The sequence below is a fragment of the Parambassis ranga genome, chromosome 2 (genome assembly GCF_900634625.1).
Source record: "Parambassis ranga chromosome 2, fParRan2.1, whole genome shotgun sequence".
Taxonomy (NCBI): Eukaryota; Metazoa; Chordata; class Actinopteri; family Ambassidae; genus Parambassis; species Parambassis ranga.
Window position 1 is genome coordinate 16,012,208 of NC_041023.1, and position 18,046 is coordinate 16,030,253.

General features: G+C 40.8%; 2 protein-coding genes across 2 annotated transcripts; one reads left to right on the forward strand and one right to left on the reverse strand.

The window, feature by feature from the left end:
• On the reverse strand, nucleotides 1-4,294 carry nudc (nudC nuclear distribution protein). The gene is made up of 9 exons (XM_028397549.1): nucleotides 4,100-4,294; nucleotides 3,502-3,579; nucleotides 3,169-3,378; nucleotides 2,999-3,094; nucleotides 2,794-2,907; nucleotides 1,587-1,781; nucleotides 1,416-1,499; nucleotides 1,197-1,315; nucleotides 1-253 (listed from the first exon to the last, which is right to left on the reverse strand). Exons 1-9 carry the CDS (start codon nucleotides 4,172-4,174, stop codon nucleotides 202-204), a joined length of 1,023 nt encoding a protein of 340 aa, XP_028253350.1. The 5' UTR covers nucleotides 4,175-4,294; the 3' UTR covers nucleotides 1-201.
• A 415-nt stretch (nucleotides 4,295-4,709) lies between these two features.
• Nucleotides 4,710-18,046, forward strand: LOC114431579 (uncharacterized). Its single transcript, XM_028399127.1, has 25 exons — nucleotides 4,710-4,785; nucleotides 4,878-5,007; nucleotides 5,248-5,412; nucleotides 6,120-6,257; nucleotides 6,390-6,544; nucleotides 6,861-6,964; nucleotides 7,075-7,264; nucleotides 7,347-7,478; nucleotides 7,563-7,706; nucleotides 8,927-9,062; nucleotides 9,149-9,299; nucleotides 9,414-9,550; nucleotides 9,727-9,838; nucleotides 10,227-10,290; nucleotides 10,462-10,665; nucleotides 10,762-10,907; nucleotides 11,104-11,222; nucleotides 12,287-12,408; nucleotides 15,373-15,470; nucleotides 15,546-15,682; nucleotides 15,764-15,888; nucleotides 16,001-16,146; nucleotides 16,792-16,894; nucleotides 17,202-17,338; nucleotides 17,532-18,046. The coding sequence occupies exons 2-25, from the start codon at nucleotides 4,878-4,880 to the stop codon at nucleotides 17,656-17,658; spliced, it is 3,222 nt and encodes a 1,073-aa protein (XP_028254928.1). The 5' UTR covers nucleotides 4,710-4,785; the 3' UTR covers nucleotides 17,659-18,046.

Genomic DNA, 18,046 nt, shown 5'->3' on the forward strand with positions numbered 1-18,046 from the left:
TCAATTTAAATGTATTTATTTAAAAAAAACAGACACAGCTTTAAATATTGATGCAACATGCAAAAAGAAAACCGAGTTGTTACATTTATCCAACAAAAACATGTCCAGTAAAGAGATGAATAGGGAAGTTGGGCCAGTTGGTGTCTGGTGTGTTGAACATGGATCATGTGTGTCTACAGGTGAAGCTGCGAGCAGCAGGTCTCAGCTAAATTTGGCTTTAGAGAAATCCATCTCCGGGTGCTGAGCCATGAACCTGCAGAGAGAAGGTGGACCATTAGCATAAAGTTATTTTATGTAGCTGTGCATTTTATAAAAGAACATACATGGTATATTGTGGGACTTTCAAATGGAAGGTCTCTTTTGTTCTCTTAGCTTTAGCTTATAGCACCTCCATGTGGTCAAACAGAGAATTGTAATAAATGCATAAACAGTGAAAAGATGCTCTGGTCCTTCCAATATATTTGACGGGACATACACAATGTGTTTTTTGTGTTGGTGGAGTTGTTGTTTAGGCTCTATAATTTTAAACAACATCCATGTAGGCAGCATTAACAAGCTAAAAGAGGAAGCAGACTTTAAAAAGCAGCTGCCACAAATATTCTGGCCTTCAATGGTATAATAGTAGAGAAGGCTCGGGTCATTTATTACAGTGATAGGAAATATTTGGGCTATGTAAAACTAGCATAGGTAGTTGCAGCAAGTTGAATTAAATAATTCTGGATAATGAAAAATCAAACATATGCTTTTATATTTCAGGCCATTTCATGCACTTCAATCTTAGATATAATAGGAGCTCCACATGTGATTTTTAACTCTTGCCATGTTTACAGTCTCTGTGTAGGAAGCCTGCAGATCAGCCAGAATGATATATGCACGCCACACATGATGCACAGCGGTATTTTTGTGAAGCATTCATTTAAAATTTCCTGGTAGTACTTTTGGGGTCAGAGAGTTAAACAGTTTTCAAAGTCTGAGACTGTGAAACACACTACAAGTTACAGCTGCAGTTCTGGCCTTGAAGAAAATTATGTGACACTGAAGGCCACAATAGCCAGGTTGCTTTCACGTTATAAAGCTTCTGTTAAACGGTCAAGTGGTCTGCCTTTGAGAGTTACCCTGCTGACACAGAATAAAACGATCTATAAAAGTTTGTCTAACAGAGTGTGGTAAACTGAACAGGTTAAAATGTCTCTTACTTTTTCAGAATGTCTTGTTTCTTCTGCTCTTCAGATGTAGGCAGGCCCATTGATTTCTGCCTCTGGTCATACATCATCTTCTCCACCATGCCACGCGTCTCTCCGTCCAGGTCTGACAGCTGCTCAGCAGGTAAAAAACACACACACACACGGTGAGGAGGAGGCAGGATGATGAAGCAACAACATTTACAACAAACTTGCATGGAGCTATGCTTTTACCTTTGAGTTCTCAGGACAGATTTTCTTGGTGTTTATTTCTGGATCTGTGGTAACAATCCTGTTCCACCACTCCATCTTGTTAATCTGAAAACAGAACGCAATTTGACGTAAACACATCACAACAAATGTTAATGGCTGGAATGTGTCTGCAGTGATGCAGACATTTCTTACCTTTTCAAAATGAACTGTAACCACTTTTCCGTCGTCGATGAGCCAGGAGCTCTCCTCTACCTTCACCTCGTTGAAGAGCTGGCCTTCAATAACAGGAGGGTGTCCTTTCAGGCCCACCTTGATGGAGCGTCGCTGGATGTCCACCACCACATCTCTACCTTTAATGCGAAACTTCACATCGAAAGGTACAGCCAGCTGTGGAGAGATGTAAAGATTTGTAATCAGATTCTGTTTAACTGACATTAAGCAGCAATCCATGCAAAGAAGATCACACAACTACTGGGTTTCAGTTCGGGAGTTACATCCTTCAGTCCACAGTGAAATTATAACCTTTGCAAATGTGGAAACGAGCCTGAGAGATCAATGACAATGACACCATCTTTCATAGGAGGGAATTCCTGATTGCCTAGCAACCGTGTCTACAGTAGCAGATGCATTTTAGAGTGTACTTTTCAGCTTCCAATCAACCAAGCACCACTGGCCTGCAGTGAATCCTGGCATGACCTGGATATAGAGAATCCATCTGGGAAAAGATGACAGCACCTTTAAAATCCAACAGGCTTGTCATACTGCTATGATGTAATATATTAGGGCAGGATGCTTTCAGGTATCGGCTCCTTTCCCCTGGTAAACGGTTATGAGGTTTAAAAAAATGTACTTGTTCATGATCAAACAAATCTGTCAAATGTTTTAAAGCTGTTGACGTCGTCTTCTCTGTGGCCCATCACCTTTTCACACAGGACAACTTAAACAGACTATGACAAAAAGGGTCTAGCGTGTCCACCAATCACAGGAAGTGGCCCTTAAAAAGCTGCATCATAGAGATAAAACAGGTGGTATCCTCTTTCTACTGAAGACCAGTTAACAAGTTATTTTAACCGGGCTGTAATGTAACTTCCTGTACTTTCTAGGCACATCATCTATTCAGGGAACACATCTTATACCATGGTATGTCACTTCAATTCAGGCAAAAGTCTGAGATTAAAGGTGTGTGAGATTAAAAGGTCACGATGATACATTCAAGTGGCACAGGGGCCAGCATCTATGTGGCCAGAATTCAACAAAGCCTTCTATTACACAAACACAAAAAAACAAACACTTAGGAGAGATGGAGAAGGGTATAAGGAAAATAAAGAAATACCAACTCTCATATGGTTATGGCTCATTAGTAAACACAATTTTCATAATAGAGACTTAATAAACTCACATCAACTTCAGACAGAGTCTGTGTCCACTTGTAGTTGGGCAGATCAGCTCCATTTCCAGCATTAGGTTTCAGTTTGTCTTTGTCCTTCTCATCCTCCTCTCCTTCAGAGTCAGACTGGAAATGGAAATCAAGTAGTAAGTAAGGAGAAACAGATTGTATAGTACAGTACATTGTACAACTAGCATGTTGTCATGTGTCCACTCACCCCCTTCTCTTTTTCTGCTGTCTCCTTTTCTGCTTTCTCAGTGGTCTTTTCTGCATTTGCCGTTACACTCTCCATTTTCTCCTCTTCTTTCTTTTTCTGTCACAGATACAAGAAAGTTAGGTCATATGCATAAAAACACTGTGGTGGGACAACACTGAAGCAGGTTTTACCTGGTCAAGCTCAGACTGAAGCTTCTCCGCTTCTTCATCGGTCAGCTCCTGAATTCTAGGACCGTCATCCTTTTTCTTTTTCCTCTCTTCCTCTGCCAGCTTGGCGGCTCTTTCTGCTTTCTCTTTCTTTTCTTTCTCCTGTTTCGTCTGCTTGTCTTTGTGGGCCTTTAGTGCTAGTTTACTATGGTGAGCAAAGGCATCCTTTACCAGCTGGAAGAAACAGACAGTGAAAACAGAGAGATAAGTCGAGGTGTGCCTCAGTAAGTGAATGGAACCGTTTGTTGATGGTCTTTAATGTCACCTAAGGAGTAAATATAAAGAGACACTGCTCACCGTTTCTGCAGCACCTAAGTCTCCACCAGTGAAGAAGTCCGTTTTACGTCTTAGGAAGCTGAAAAATGTGTTTACTAACTGTTGAAAACACAAAATATGACAATGAGTCACGTATCCTGTAATATACTGGAATGACATTCACCTTTACACCTTACAATCCATCAGTAAACGCTGCACCTTCGTTTAAATGTCTACCTAAAGAGACTCACAAAGCATTTGTACAAAAATCAGTACTACACCAAATGTATTTCAATATTTCACATAGCATTGTTATTTGTAACATATTTCAGGAACAATGTCGCTCTACTAATTCACTTTAAAACGAAATAAAATTACACTAATTAAATTTCATGCCACCTCCTTGGGCACGTGTATATTTACTAAAAACATCTTTCACCGTAAAACTTAAGCCCAGGCCAAAAAGGGAGGCTTTCAACAAAGACAACAGCGTTTGTTAAATATGTGCAATGGTTATTAAAGTCATTTTTAATACATATGAACGCTGACAGCCGAGCTGTGTCTACTAGCTTGCAGGCTAACCACGTTAACTACAACGTTAGCACGGTAGCTTTAGCACGTTAGCAACACAACGATTTACCTCCTGCACCCCTCCTTCATGTTGCTGCGCCATAACAAGCAACATCCCGTCATACTTTTCTTCGTCATCCCCCATATTGGTAGATTTACAAAGTGTATTCTAAAGTGCTAGCAGCTAAAGTTGGCAAGGTAGAAGTAGCAAATATCGGATGTAGGTAGTCACGCTCTACACTTCCTGGAAACAAACCCCACCATCTCCTCGGGTTGGCCAATGGGAACAATAGATTCAAAGTGACAGCTGAAACAACCAATAAAATGAGAGTATTATGGCATTAGGGGAGGGACTCATGGGTCCAATCTAAGAATATTCTAGAGAATCCTTAATGTTATGTATGTTATGCAGACCAGCGAAAAAGTGTCTATTTAATAATTTATGCATGTTGCATTGTGTAAACTGGTGTTATTTGTATGTCACTCAGTTATAGATATGTCGATGTGATAATGCACAATAAAAACAAAAACAGAATCAATAACACCTGAGTAAAGCAAGTAAAGTACCTATATCTATTACAACGATTCTATTCTATTCTATTCTGAAACAACAACGCATTTGATTGAAATGCAAAACTTGCCGTTTACTTAAGAGTTTAGTTTCATTTTCCACTGAAAGCCACTCCCTCCAGCCCCCCAAAAGACGGAAAAGGGAAACCTAAAAGTCATAACCAACTTGATCTTGAATGCAACAAGGTAAGCTTGTTGTTGCTTAAACAATTTCTTATACTCTTTAAACTTTTAGAACAGCTTATTTTAAATTCTGTGCTTATCATTTTTATTCTCAGATGGGTGCAATTTACAACCTGCTTGAAAAACACAGACTGGAGGCTTTTTACAACAAGTTTCTACAGTTGGGTGTGACGGATGAAAGAGATTTCATCGATGGTGTAACAGATGAAGACCTCACCAACCTTGGTAAGAGTACATTTGTAAAAGTAAACACACTCTTAGAGGGCTTATGTACTTTGTGTTTAACATGATTTCCATAACGTGCTCATTTTTATATTTAGATATCTTTACTGATATAGACAGAGTTAAACTAACAAACTAACAACAAAGTGAACTTGATGAAGTTGATCACATGAAAGAACCACTTTCAAAATAATAGACTACTGAAACGGAAACTGAAACCATGGACTTATATTTGCTTCACAGGTCTCAGTCAGGTGGAGAAGAATCGTTTTGCTGCCATGAAAAAAACCATTGGCAGATTTAGAGCTCCAGCAAACCCAGCAGCAGCAATGTCAGTGCAGAAGTCAGTAAAGAAGTTCTCTCTGCTGTACACATACCCCAAATGTCCAGAACCGAAATGCATCCAAGGTAGGAACATATGTGATGTATATGCAGTTTTTCTGACTAATTTGACGGTTTTGATGTTTTGTTTTTGATCATAAATATTTCTTTGAATAACTAACAATATGATACCACTACTGTATATTTTGCAAATTGTTATAGCACCATGAAATCGACAAATAGAAAAAAATTACTTATAAATCTGATGGCTCGGGCATCTGTTTTGGATGCCTCCTGGACGCCTACCTGGGGAGGTGTTCTGGGCATGTCCCACTGGGAAGAGACCCCGGGGAAGACCCAGGACGCGGTGGAGAGACTATGTCTCTCGGCTGATCCCCCAGAAGAGCTAGAAGAAGTGTTCGGTGAGAGGAAAGTCTGGGTGTCCCCGCTTAGACTGCTGCCCCCATGACCTGGCCCCGGATAAGCGGCTGAAGATGAATGTATGGATGGATACTTATAAACTGTGGTTTGCCAGATCTCCTGAAACTTTTACTTTGTTTAAAAAGTAGCTTTGTTGTCATTTTCCTTTTCCGCAATTTTTAAACTCATCTTGAATCCAGCTTATTCAACACCAAGCAAGCAGATGTCCTCTTTTTTATTCTTTATTTTTTTTGAATCTGTAAGATCTCACAAAAGTCTGTTGAGGTTTCTTAGGAACCTTTCCTGAGATGTTGCATTCGTGTTTTTGTCAAGAACATAATGTCCATATTTGTTTCCTGTCTGGGCTCCATTAGATATGGACCCTGCACAGAACACTGTTGAAGATCTGATGTTAAGGATCTGCCACCTGGAAAGCATTGATCCTTCCAGAGGTGTCTGCCTCTACACAGTGGATGGAATGCCTTTGACCGACGATCCCTTCTTTAACACATGTGAGTTCATACAGTGTTAGCTTCTACAGCAAATTCTCTGACAGTGTATTTTTAAGTGTGCTCTTTATAAAGGAAAATAAGTACATTAAATATGTAAAGTTTGTTTTTTCATATATGTAATGTTGCTTACAGGGTCTTTACAAGACAGACACATTAAATGTGGAGATGTCATCTACACTATATTCACACCAAAGGAAAACCTGATGACAGCTCCTCCTCCAAATACAGCGCATCAGCCAACTGAAACTTATGGAACAGATACTGTTCGGTGCCACATCATGCTCAGGGTGAATTCACTGTACACTGAGGGTTTGCTGCAGCTGATCTACATATTATTCTATATAAATTTTCTAAATCTTGAATATTTTTCCTCAGAATTCTTATTAGTGTCAGAATCACCACATCACTGTTAGTAATCTGACTTTATTATCATACTTCTGAACCCTGTATTTATAGTCCTCCACTCAGTCTCAATAGAATATTATCGTGACATCAGGCAAAATCTCTCTACTAGATTTTGTAACATTGCTAATGTTTTCTCCTTCATTACATGCAGGACAAAATATATCTAATTTTTCTGAACATATTTAATATCTTACACAGGGCGACTTTGAGGTGACAGTGAACCTGACAACGGACACAATAACTAATCTGAAGAACAAGCTTGCAATTGAAAGTGGGGTCCCAACACATGTCCTTCACTACAAGTAAGGAGAAACTGAGTCAGTTTTGAATGTGAATTATACTAACAGTAATAACCAACTGTTAACTAAACATAATAAACACTAAACATATTTCATGTCAAACGTATTTTCAGAGGTGAAGGTGCCATTGGCAGTACATTGGAAAGTTGTGGGATCTCAGAGGAATCAACAGTGAACTTCAGGTTGTGTACGTTTGATGAGGAGGCCCACGCTGCCAACGCATTCTTCATTGATGACGTTGTGCCCTCAGTCCAGCAGACCCCCAAAGGAATCAGTGTCTTACTGTCATCTCTTTATATTATTGTGAGCTGTATTCAACAACCATCAGTATACTATAATAATGATAATAATAATAATAATAATAATAATTGTTGTTTCCTTCTAGAAATACAAGCTTTCTGTGGATGCACAAAAGAATTTGATTGGCTACATACGGAAGCTAACTGGATGTAACCCTCTGGCTCAGTGTCTGTATCAGTTACTCTGTAGGAATGAAACCATTTCCAGGACTCAAAAGGTACAGAACATACTCCTGATAGTACTTTTACCTTTTCTTTGTTTTGTCAATTTTTATTTTATTTGTTCCTTCTTTCTAACGCAGATCGCAACCATTGAAGGCTTGTATACTCTCTTCAGAGAGCTTTTGCCAGGTCTGGGAACAAAACAAAGGGACAAGATCATAGAAGATCTTGATGTGTTTGAGTATTCAACATACTGCTGGGCACATCTCATGTCAGAAGCAAAGGTATTTTTGATTTGAACCTAATGCGATTTAGGACAGATGTTAAATTTTACTTTCTCCTGGGCAGGTAGCTGATGATATGCAGCCTTAACCTTTCTTTAATTTTGCAATCCTATATTCACATTATATATTATTTATTGTTCCATAATCCAACGTCATGATTTATCAGTGTGCCTTAAAATTGCCTTCTTTTTCATGCTTTATAATATATATATAATTTATAATATATATATTTATATATATACAAGTTTCTACAGTAATTTCAGTAGTTTCTACAGTATAATATTTAGGGGACAACAGTGGCGCAGTGGTATAGCAGGGTTGTCTAGTAACTCTAATCACTGATTGTCTAATCACTGTGTGTTCTTGGGCAAGACACTTCACCCTAGCCTGTGGCGCGCCTTGCTAGTCATTGTATGACACTGCTTGGCAGCAGCCATAAAGAATTTCCCTCTGGGATTAATACAGTATCTAAAATAATGTCCTTTGCAGTCAGTCAATACAGACTGAATTAACAGTCATTTAAAACAGAAGGACCCACATTAAAGTTTTTTCACTATTTAATGTGTTGACATTGTTTAACCTCTTTTGGCCAAATATCAGTGTGGATACATGCACATATTACAGAGATTATGATACATACAGTGGGTACAGAAAGTATTCAGACCCCCTTAAATGTTTCACTCTGTGTTATTTTGCAGCCATTTGTTGAAATCATTTAAGTTCATTTTTCCTCATTAATGTACACACAGCACCCCACATTGACAGAAAGACACAGAATTGTTGACATTTTTGCAAATGTATTAAAAAGAAAAGGCGAAATATCACATGGTCCTAAGTATTCAGAGCCTTTTCTCAGTACTTAGTAGCACCCTTTGGATCTAATGCAGCCATGAGTCCTTTTGGGAAAGATGCAACAAGTTTTTCACACCTGGATTTGGGGTGTGTGATTTGGGACCAAACTGAGTAAAAAGCTTTCTTTTTTACTCAGTTTGGCATTAAAAGTTAAGGTTAGATGTCAAAAATGGGGTAAATGGTTTAGGTATAGGTCATGGTTTGTTTTAAAGTTCACAAATTAACAACATGAAATACATTTTACAAGGAAAACCATTCCTATCTGCTGCCACCATTTACAGCTACCATGTTGATGGATCCAAATTTGGATACACATTTATTCAATCTGCTGCTGCCCTCTGTGGCTCTTGTATGTATAACGTTGATAGAAAGAGACATCAGAACATGAGAACTACGCTCCATATTCTCTGATGAATGAGGAAGGCAGCCGTTTCTGTGAACCGGTCAAAGTACCTGGAGTACCAGGAGCCCTGGAAAGAGCAATGGTGCTGAAGAAAATGGAAGGTAGGAAATCTTCTATACAAGTTGGCATTATTCTAGAACAATGACCAATTTTCTAACTGTGTGTGTTGCATGTTACTTATTACAAGATGGAGAGAAGATTCCAAACTGCACTGAAGAGGTGCTGACAGAAACATCACTCCTAAGAGCCACTGACATTGAGAAGATTTTGTTCAGTGTTCATCCCTCCATTACAACATACCACCTTTGGATTGCTCATGCCACTGTGACTGGTCATAAGTATGTATTGTTAAATTACCCATGTACTGACCCATATTTGCTTGAATATGTGCACTTTGCATACACATTTAACGGAGGCCAAGTGACTCAATATCTATTGTGGACACCTTCCAGCTTTTGCATAAATGCTGAGAGTACTTTTGGAAACATGGCGGAGGAACTGAAGGCTTTTCCTGAACTCAGTGTGACTCCACCACTGCATCTGAAGGATCTTGGAATTCAAGCCCCCTGTCTTGTTTATCTGAGTGAAGGTACATGAACCACAAGGTTAAAATGTATATGAAGAACGAAGGACTGTGCTAGCACTATGTAACAAAACATATACAGTATCTTGTGATGTGCACCTGTGACCTGTGTAGGTGATATAGGCCTTGTGAATGTTCACTCTACATTATGTTACATACACAATGCTGTTCTACTTCTACAGACAATCTTGCAGTTTACCTGTTTAAAAATAAGCTGAAGCCTGAGATGATTGAAGTGCATAATTGTCTGTCTGGCAAATTCGAAGCAGTGGATGTGAACATACTGGCTGCTTCGTAAGTACTGATGATTAATTTATGTGATAGTGTTCTGTTGTTCTTTAATGCAGTATTAAAGATACACTGTATTTACATTGTAAACTTTACTTCTTAAAAATTTGATACCATTATGAACTTTAGCTCTCTGGCTAAAGAAACTTAAATAAGTTGCACTTGAATCATGTATTTTGTTTGATCACAGGCGTTTATTCACATAAAATTGCCACTTAAAAAAAAGATGTAATTTGGCAGCAGTGTGGCAATGATTATACTGCATGTTATGACTAATAAGAAGAATGTCTCCATTTATATGATCATGCTTGTTTCTATTGTCAACTGTCTTTTATTATTATTGATAAATGAGCAATAACATGTAATGGCATAAATTGTTCCACTTTTATTATAGAACTGGAGACCATAGGGATAACCAATCCTTTGTCACAACTAGGACTCCAAAGGAAGCCATATTGGTAATTATTGTCCTTTCAGTTTCTGTGATATTGGTTTTTAGGGCATTTTAGTACCACACTTCTTTTACCCTGGCTAGTTCTCTCAGTAATTTGTACAGTGAAGCTGTGGTCAAACAAGTCACAAACAAACACTGCATTCCAGCAGACAAACCCCACACTTTTCCCCATCAGGTGCTGATAGATGCAAGCTCATCAATGGCTGAGAAATGCTATGGAAGTGTGGATATACAGAAAATCCATGCTGTCAAAGAGCTTTTCGATAACTTTGCATCTCGAACCATGGCTTATGATTTCCACCATGTCATTGGCCTTGCGAAGTTTGACTCTACAGTGACGATGCTCCACACATTCACAGAAACATTGGAAAAGTTTAAGGTAATTATTCTACCCCCTTTTCAGCTATGTACCAATAACTTGAGAACTACATGTTAAGTCCATTTCAACATTTCAACATTATTTTCTTGTTTCTAGGAACATGTGCGGACTCTTAAGGCACTTGGAAATACCAAGCTGTATGACGCTCTAGCATATGGAAGACTTGAGCTGGAAAAAGTGAAGAAGGAGTTTCCAGAGTGTAGACTTCGCATTCTGTGTCTCACAGATGGAAATGACTGCAGGTACCTATCAATAGCTAATAGACTGTATGTGAATGTAGGCTCTTAGCTATTGGCTCAGTGATTCACAGACATACACATACTTTAGCCAGTGCTTAGTCCTATGTGTTATCATGTTTGGTAACCTGCGGCTGTTCTCATAACATTGTAGCCCTAAGTTGTGTATGTTTATACAACATATCTGAAAATCTGTGCCTAGATCCACACACAAGTCGACTAAGGTGGCTGCTGACCTGATAAAATCCAACATCATAGTGGACTCAGTTCTTCTTGGAACGGTGGCTAACAATGTTCTGCATGGAATCAGCAACGCAACAGGTAGGAACCAAAGGGTTTTTTTTATGATGTGTTTCATGTCAAAATGGAAGGCCTGGTCTCCTCCAATAGTTAGGATAGAAATAACAAGGATAGTGATATGAAAATGTATACAGTACATCTCTTTGATTGCTCTATATATATATATATACTGTTATCAAAGTTACTCTGTACATTTCTAGTTACTACAAAGTTACTACATTTCATACTGCATCTGTATGATTGATGGAACTATGAATAGGATTTGTCAGGGTTGTATAGAAGTATGTAGTATGGAAGGTGGACTCAAATGCAGGACAGCAGGCAGTGGTTAAGCAATTTAAAGTTCTTTATTCAGTCCAAGGGGGGTCAAAACAATGCAGGGCTGTACTAAAGAACAAAAACTAAAAAACTGAGAAACAAACTCAAAACCAAAAAACACTCAAGAAGCCAGAAAACAGGGATACAGCAGCTAAACACAGTAATACCAACAAGATGATGCGACAAAGACAAAAGGGACCACAGGACTTAAGTAGACAAGACAACAAGACACAGGTGAACACAATCAGGGCACGACAGGTAATCAACACTGGCAGAAAACACAGGGGAAGTAAAACAACAGGGAATACACAGGAAAGACAGGGCCTTCAAAGTAAAATGGAAAGCACAAGACACAACAGTAAATACAGCTAGGACAAACACCAAACCTACAGCTAAAGAGAACACAATAACACAACACAGAAACCAAACCTAAGAGAGCAAAACACAAAAGCAACACTGAATCACAACGACAAGATGCAAAAGAATCACAAACCATGACAGGACTTTGGTATTACATGTGTGATCCTCAAGGCTCCAATAGTCCATCCGTGCACAGGGGAAGGGGGCACAATAATTTTGAGAAAATAGAAAATATTATATTGCACTCAAACTTAATATAAACCCCAATAGCAGGAGAAGCTGTCAATATTTTATAGATCATCACCATAATTGCAGAACACAGGAGTGGTATACTGTATTCAAAAAGGATTTTCTAGTTACACATTAAAAATTGCATATCACAGTCTTCACCCAATTTTCTGTTATAGGTGGGTGTTGTTTCCAACCAGAGACAAGCAAAGATGGTCTGAAGCTTTTTGAGATTGAGACAGTGCTTTCTTTGGAGTTGAGGAAACCCAAAACCAAAGCTGACCCATCATCCATTACTGATGTAAGTACTTTGATTACAATGTCCTTAATTATGCTGAAATACTTTAAGAATTAGGCAAGGTAAGGTTTCATTTTCACTTGTGGTTGGAATTAGCATTAAAACCAACTGATTAGGTTAGGGATAGGTGTTATAGAAAGTGGCATGAAACCACACACAAAATGCTAAAAATCAGCATATATCAGCAATAACTTTGTGTGTTATTCATGTGTCTTTTGGTGGTACCAGGCTGAAATAGGCCACATTCAACGCCCACGTGTGCAGCGACTATAACACCTGGAGAGGCGTGATTGGGAGGACTGGCCTCCCTGATCTGAACCCATGTGGTGTTATTGGACTTCTGTGCCGGTCACGGTTTGTCCATAACGAACACCATGTTCGAGCACAAGGTTGTCCATCGGTGCACCTGGCACCAGGACACCCTAGGTCAGAGGTCAATGATCGATTTTGTAATCGTGTCATCTGATCTCCAGCCGTGTGTTTTGGACACTCGGGTGAAGAGAGAGGCTGAGCTGTCAACTGATCACTACCTGGTGGTGAGTTGGATCCATTGGTGGGGGAAGAGGCTGGACAGGCCCGGCAGGCCCAAATGTACTGTGCGGTTCTGTTGGGAGCATTTGGCCGCACCCTCTGCCAGGTAGATCTTCAACTCCCACCTCTGGGAGCATTTGGCCGCACCCTCTGCCAGGTAGATCTTCAACTCCCACCTCTGGGAGAGCTTCACCCAGATTCCGAGGGAGGTTGGGGACATTGAGTCAGAGTGGACCATGTTCTCCACCACAGAGAGGCTGAGCTGTCAACTGATCACTACCTGGTGGTGAGTTGGATCCGTTGGTGGGGGAAGAGGCTGGACAGGCCCGGCAGGCCCAAATGTACTGTGCGGTTCTGTTGGGAACATTTGGCTGGACCCTCTGCCAGGTAGGTCTTCAACTCCCACCTCGGAGCATTTGGCCGCACCCTCTGCCAGATAGATCTTTAACTCCCACCTCTGGGAGAGCTTCACCCAGATTCCGAGGGAGGTTGGGGACATTGAGTCAGAGTGGACCATGTTCTCCACCTCCATTGTCGATGCGGCTGTCTGAAGCTGTGGCTGCAAAGCCTCTGGTATCCTTTCGCGGCAGCAATCCCCAGACCCGGTGGACACCAAAAGTCAGGGATGCCATCAAGCTGAAGAAGGAGTCCTATCGAGCCTGGTTGGCTTTTGGGACTCCTGAAGCAGCTGATAGGTATCAGCAGGCCAAGCGTGCTGCAGCGAGGGCAGTTGTAGAGGCAAAAACTCGGGCCTGGGAGGAGTTCAAGGAGGCCATGGAGGAGTACTATCGGTCAGCCTCAAAGAGATTCTGGCAAACTGTCCGGCAAACAGTACTCCACCAACACTGTGTTTATTGGAGGTGGGGAGCTGTTGACCTCGACTGGGGATGTGGAAGGAGTACTTTGAGGACCTCCTCAATCCCACCAACATGCCTTCCATTATGGAAGCAGAGGCTGAGGACTCAGTGGTGGACTCATTTAGGTAATCGAATTGCTGGATTCGCCTTTGGTACCTTAAGTCTCGGGATGTTGTGGGGCTGTCTTGGCTGACACGCCTCTGCAACGTCACGTGGCAGTCGGGGGCAGTGCCACTGGACTGGCAGACCGGGGTGGTGGCCCCTCTTTTCAAAAAGGGGACCGGAGGGTGTGCTCCAACTACAGGGGGATCACACTCCTCAGCCTCCCTGGGAAAGTCTATGCCAGGGTACAGGAGAGGAGAATTCGGCCAATAGTTGAACCTCGGATTCAGAAGGAGCAATGCGGTTTTCGTCCTGGCCGCACAGTGCTGGAGGGTTCATGGGAGTTCGCCCAACCAGTCAACGTGTTTTGTGGATTTGGAGAAGGCGTTCGACCGTGTCCCTCGTGGCATTTTGTGGGAGGTGCTCTGGGAGTATGGGGTCCGAGGCCTTTTGTTAAGTGCTGTCAGGTCCCTGTATGACTGGAGCTGGAGTTTGGTTTGCATTGCTGGCAGTAAGTCAGACCTTTTCCCGGTGCATGTTGGACTCCGGCAGGGCTGCCCTTTATTACCGGTTCTGTTCATAATCTTTATGGACAGAATTTCTAGGCGCAGCGAGGGACCGGAGAGGGTCTGGTTCGGGAACCACAGGATTTAATCGCTGTTTTTGCAGATGATGTTGTCCTGTTGGCTTCATCGAGCCAGGACCTCCAGTGTGCACTGGGACAGTTTGCAGCAGAGTGTGAAGCGGCTGGGATGCGATCAGCACCTCCAAGTCTGAGGCCATGGTACTGGACGGGAAAAAGGTAGCTTGTCCTCTCTGGGTGGGAGGAGAGCTCCTGCCCCAAGTAGAGGAGTTTGTGTAACTTGGGGTCTCGTTCACGAGTGAGGGAAAAATGCAGTGGGAGATGATGACAGGCAGATCGGTGCAGCCTCCGCAGTAATGCGGTCACTGTACCGGTCTGTCGTGGTGAAGAAGGTGAGCCGAAAGGTGAAGCCCTCAATTTACCGGTCAATCTACGTTGCTACTCTCACCTATCTATGTCATGAGCTCTGGGTAATGACCGAAAGAATGAGATCGCGAATACAAGTGGCTGAAATGAGTTTCCCTCGAAGGGAGGCTGGGCGCTCCCCTAGATATCAGGTGAGAAGCTCCCAAGAGGAGCTCAGAGTAGAGCCGCTGCTCCTTCACATCGAGAGGAATCAGCTGAGGTCGCTCGAGCATCTGTTTCGGATGCCTCCAGAATGCCTCCCTGGTAAGGCATGTCCCACTGGGAGGAAACCCCGGGGAAGACCCGGGACGAGACTATGTCTCTCAGCTGGCCTGGGAACGCCTCGGGATTCCCCCGAGCTGGAAGAAGTGTCCGGTGAGAGTGAAGTCTGGGTGTCCCTGCTTAGACTGCTGCCGTCCTGGATAAGCAGTTGAAAATGGAAGGATGGATGGAAGTTGGTTAACTATGTGTGCTGTTGTTATTTTTCAGACACTTCTGAGTGGGTTCTTTGCTACTTGTGGGTATGATTCATCCCCAGAGACAATCTTACCAAGCCAGATCAACAGTAAAGTGACAGTGACACAAAAGTAAGAGACACAACAGGCCGCTCTCATGTAGTCTGCAATAAGAAAAAAAACTGTTGCAACTATTTTGTAATCTAGTGCACTGAAAAAGAAGATTCTGGAGGCCAAAGACAGTCGTTTGATGGAGAAGGACAAACGTATCCTTGAGGAGCTGAAGAACCTGCACTGTGACCCGCACCCATACTTTAATATCTTTCCATCTGAATCTGATTTCAGTAAGTTGAATGTTTTCTTAAAATATTATTTCTCTCTTTCAGTTCTAGTTTGTGAAATAATTATATATTTGAACTTTTCAGCCTTTTGGAAGATCCTCATGGAGGGGCCTCCTGACACTCCTTATGAGAAAGGAGTCTTTGAGCTGTTCTGCCAGTTTGGTTCTGAATACCCAGTGAAGCCTCCAACTGTTCGCTTTGTCACACGAGTATCCTTACAAATACATAAACCTCAGAAGAAGGCAATACTGACTGCTAAAATACATTATTAGACATTTTTGTGCAATAATCACATTTGTAATTTCTTTAACATGAATTAAGATATACCACTGCAACATTAACACCGTGGGGCGCATCTGCCACAACATATTTGACAGAAACTACAGCTCCCAAATCACTATGAGAGAGATCCTCGATGCTGTTTACGGACTGCTGATCATCCCAGAGCCTCAGGATCCATTGGACAGGTAAAGAGACACCCAGGCTGAGTAGGCTGACAGTGTAGACCAGAACCATCTCTGATGGGTAATATAAGAATTTATTGTGTAATAGGTGCAACAGAAAACATTCTGACCCCTTTTTCCCAGTTTTGCTGATCAGTCTATTCAGTATCCCCCATGAGTTCAGTGGCAGAGCCCAGTGAACCTCTACAAGTTCTCCCCAACTGGATTTTGGCAGTTCTTCCGTCAGATCGAGATGTTCTACCAGGGTTTCAGTCCAGGCTTTAGCTGGTACACTAAAGTACAGTCAAAGACTTCTCCCAAAGCCAAATCCAGCTTCATCTTGACTACATGGGCTATATACCAAAACCCATACATCTACTTTGTATTTTGTATTTATCTTGTACGTACTCCAGCTGCTCCCAAAGAGGAGCAAGAAACACATTCTGGTTTGCATATTACAGATTGTGACCAGATGTAGTGGCACATCCTGGTACTTTAGCATAAAGCATCTGATACACATTATGTACATACCATTCTTCTTCCATATTAAAGAGTGTCGAAGCAGCCATGCATTGATTACTGACCTATTTTTATGATATGTTTGCTTCTACCAGTTGTGAATAGTTAAGCATTTCAGTTAATTAATTAAATATTTTTTTTTGGTTGAAGCATTCTGGCTGAGGAATACCTGACCAGCCATGATAAGTATGAGGAAGAGGCCAAAAAGCAGACGGAGCAGACTGCTGGGGAATCACTGGAAAATATGGAGAAGGTAAATGAACTGTAACTTTTTATGCTGCAAAATAATTTGCAATGAATGTAGTGAGATGATACATACCAAAAAAAAACTTTTTTTAAAATTATTATTATAATAAAGTATTATTATTATATTGTTGTTAGTTCCTAAGATGTTATCACCACTCTCTCAGTCTAATAAATTAAAATGATGTGGGAATGAACACAGTTTGGTTAATTACAGAGTCACTCTTTTCTTATCATGCATGAATCATTAATGCAGCCCCTTAAATTATTATATATGTGCAAAAATTTGTTAATACTCAATGTTTTTATTTTGAAAGAAACTGGTGGAGCCAGTGAAACAGTCCCTTCCCCCACATCTCATCTGTCCACTGACCAAGAAGTTATTTGCTGATCCAGTGAAAACTAAATGTGGAAGAGTGTATGAAAGAAAGGCCATTGAAAACCACCTGAAAAAGTAAGATTATTATATTGGGGTATATATACATATACATATACATGCATACACACACATACATACATACATATATATAAAGGGTTAAAGACCAATATTCATTGGTTAACATGCTGCTAGTCATTGATTTAATTTTACAGAAATGAAAAACTGTTGGTATCCCTTTTAATATTTTCACTGACTGATTCTTTAACAGGTCAAGATATGATCCATTCGCTGAACCAAATATGCTTCTGAGAAGAACTGATCTCAAGCCAGACCGTGCAATGAAGAAAATGGTGAAAGATTATCGCTCTAGTCAAATTCAGGAAACTTATGTGTAACAAAACACACAAGATTCCTCATCTCTGGACATTGTTGTGGCCTATCCATGTGTGTTGATATCTGATGTTCCCTGAAGGGTAAGCCTAATGAATCCAGACATGGTTATCTTTGAAATTGTTGGTTCATGTCTGTCCTTCCAGATTTAAATAATCCTGTGTAGTAATTTGACCTTTCCTAAACAGAAAAACTGTTATCTGCTTTCAGTTATGATGATTATAATGATTGTTCAAGCAATAAGGTGTTAATTATATAACTTGTTACTGAAACATTAATCACAGCAGTAAAAATCCAATGGAAGGCTCTGATCTGTCTGCTTAGTTAAATCTAAGTAGTTAACTTTTGTTTTGTCCTGGAAATCTATAATAACAGTAACAAGATTAATATAAC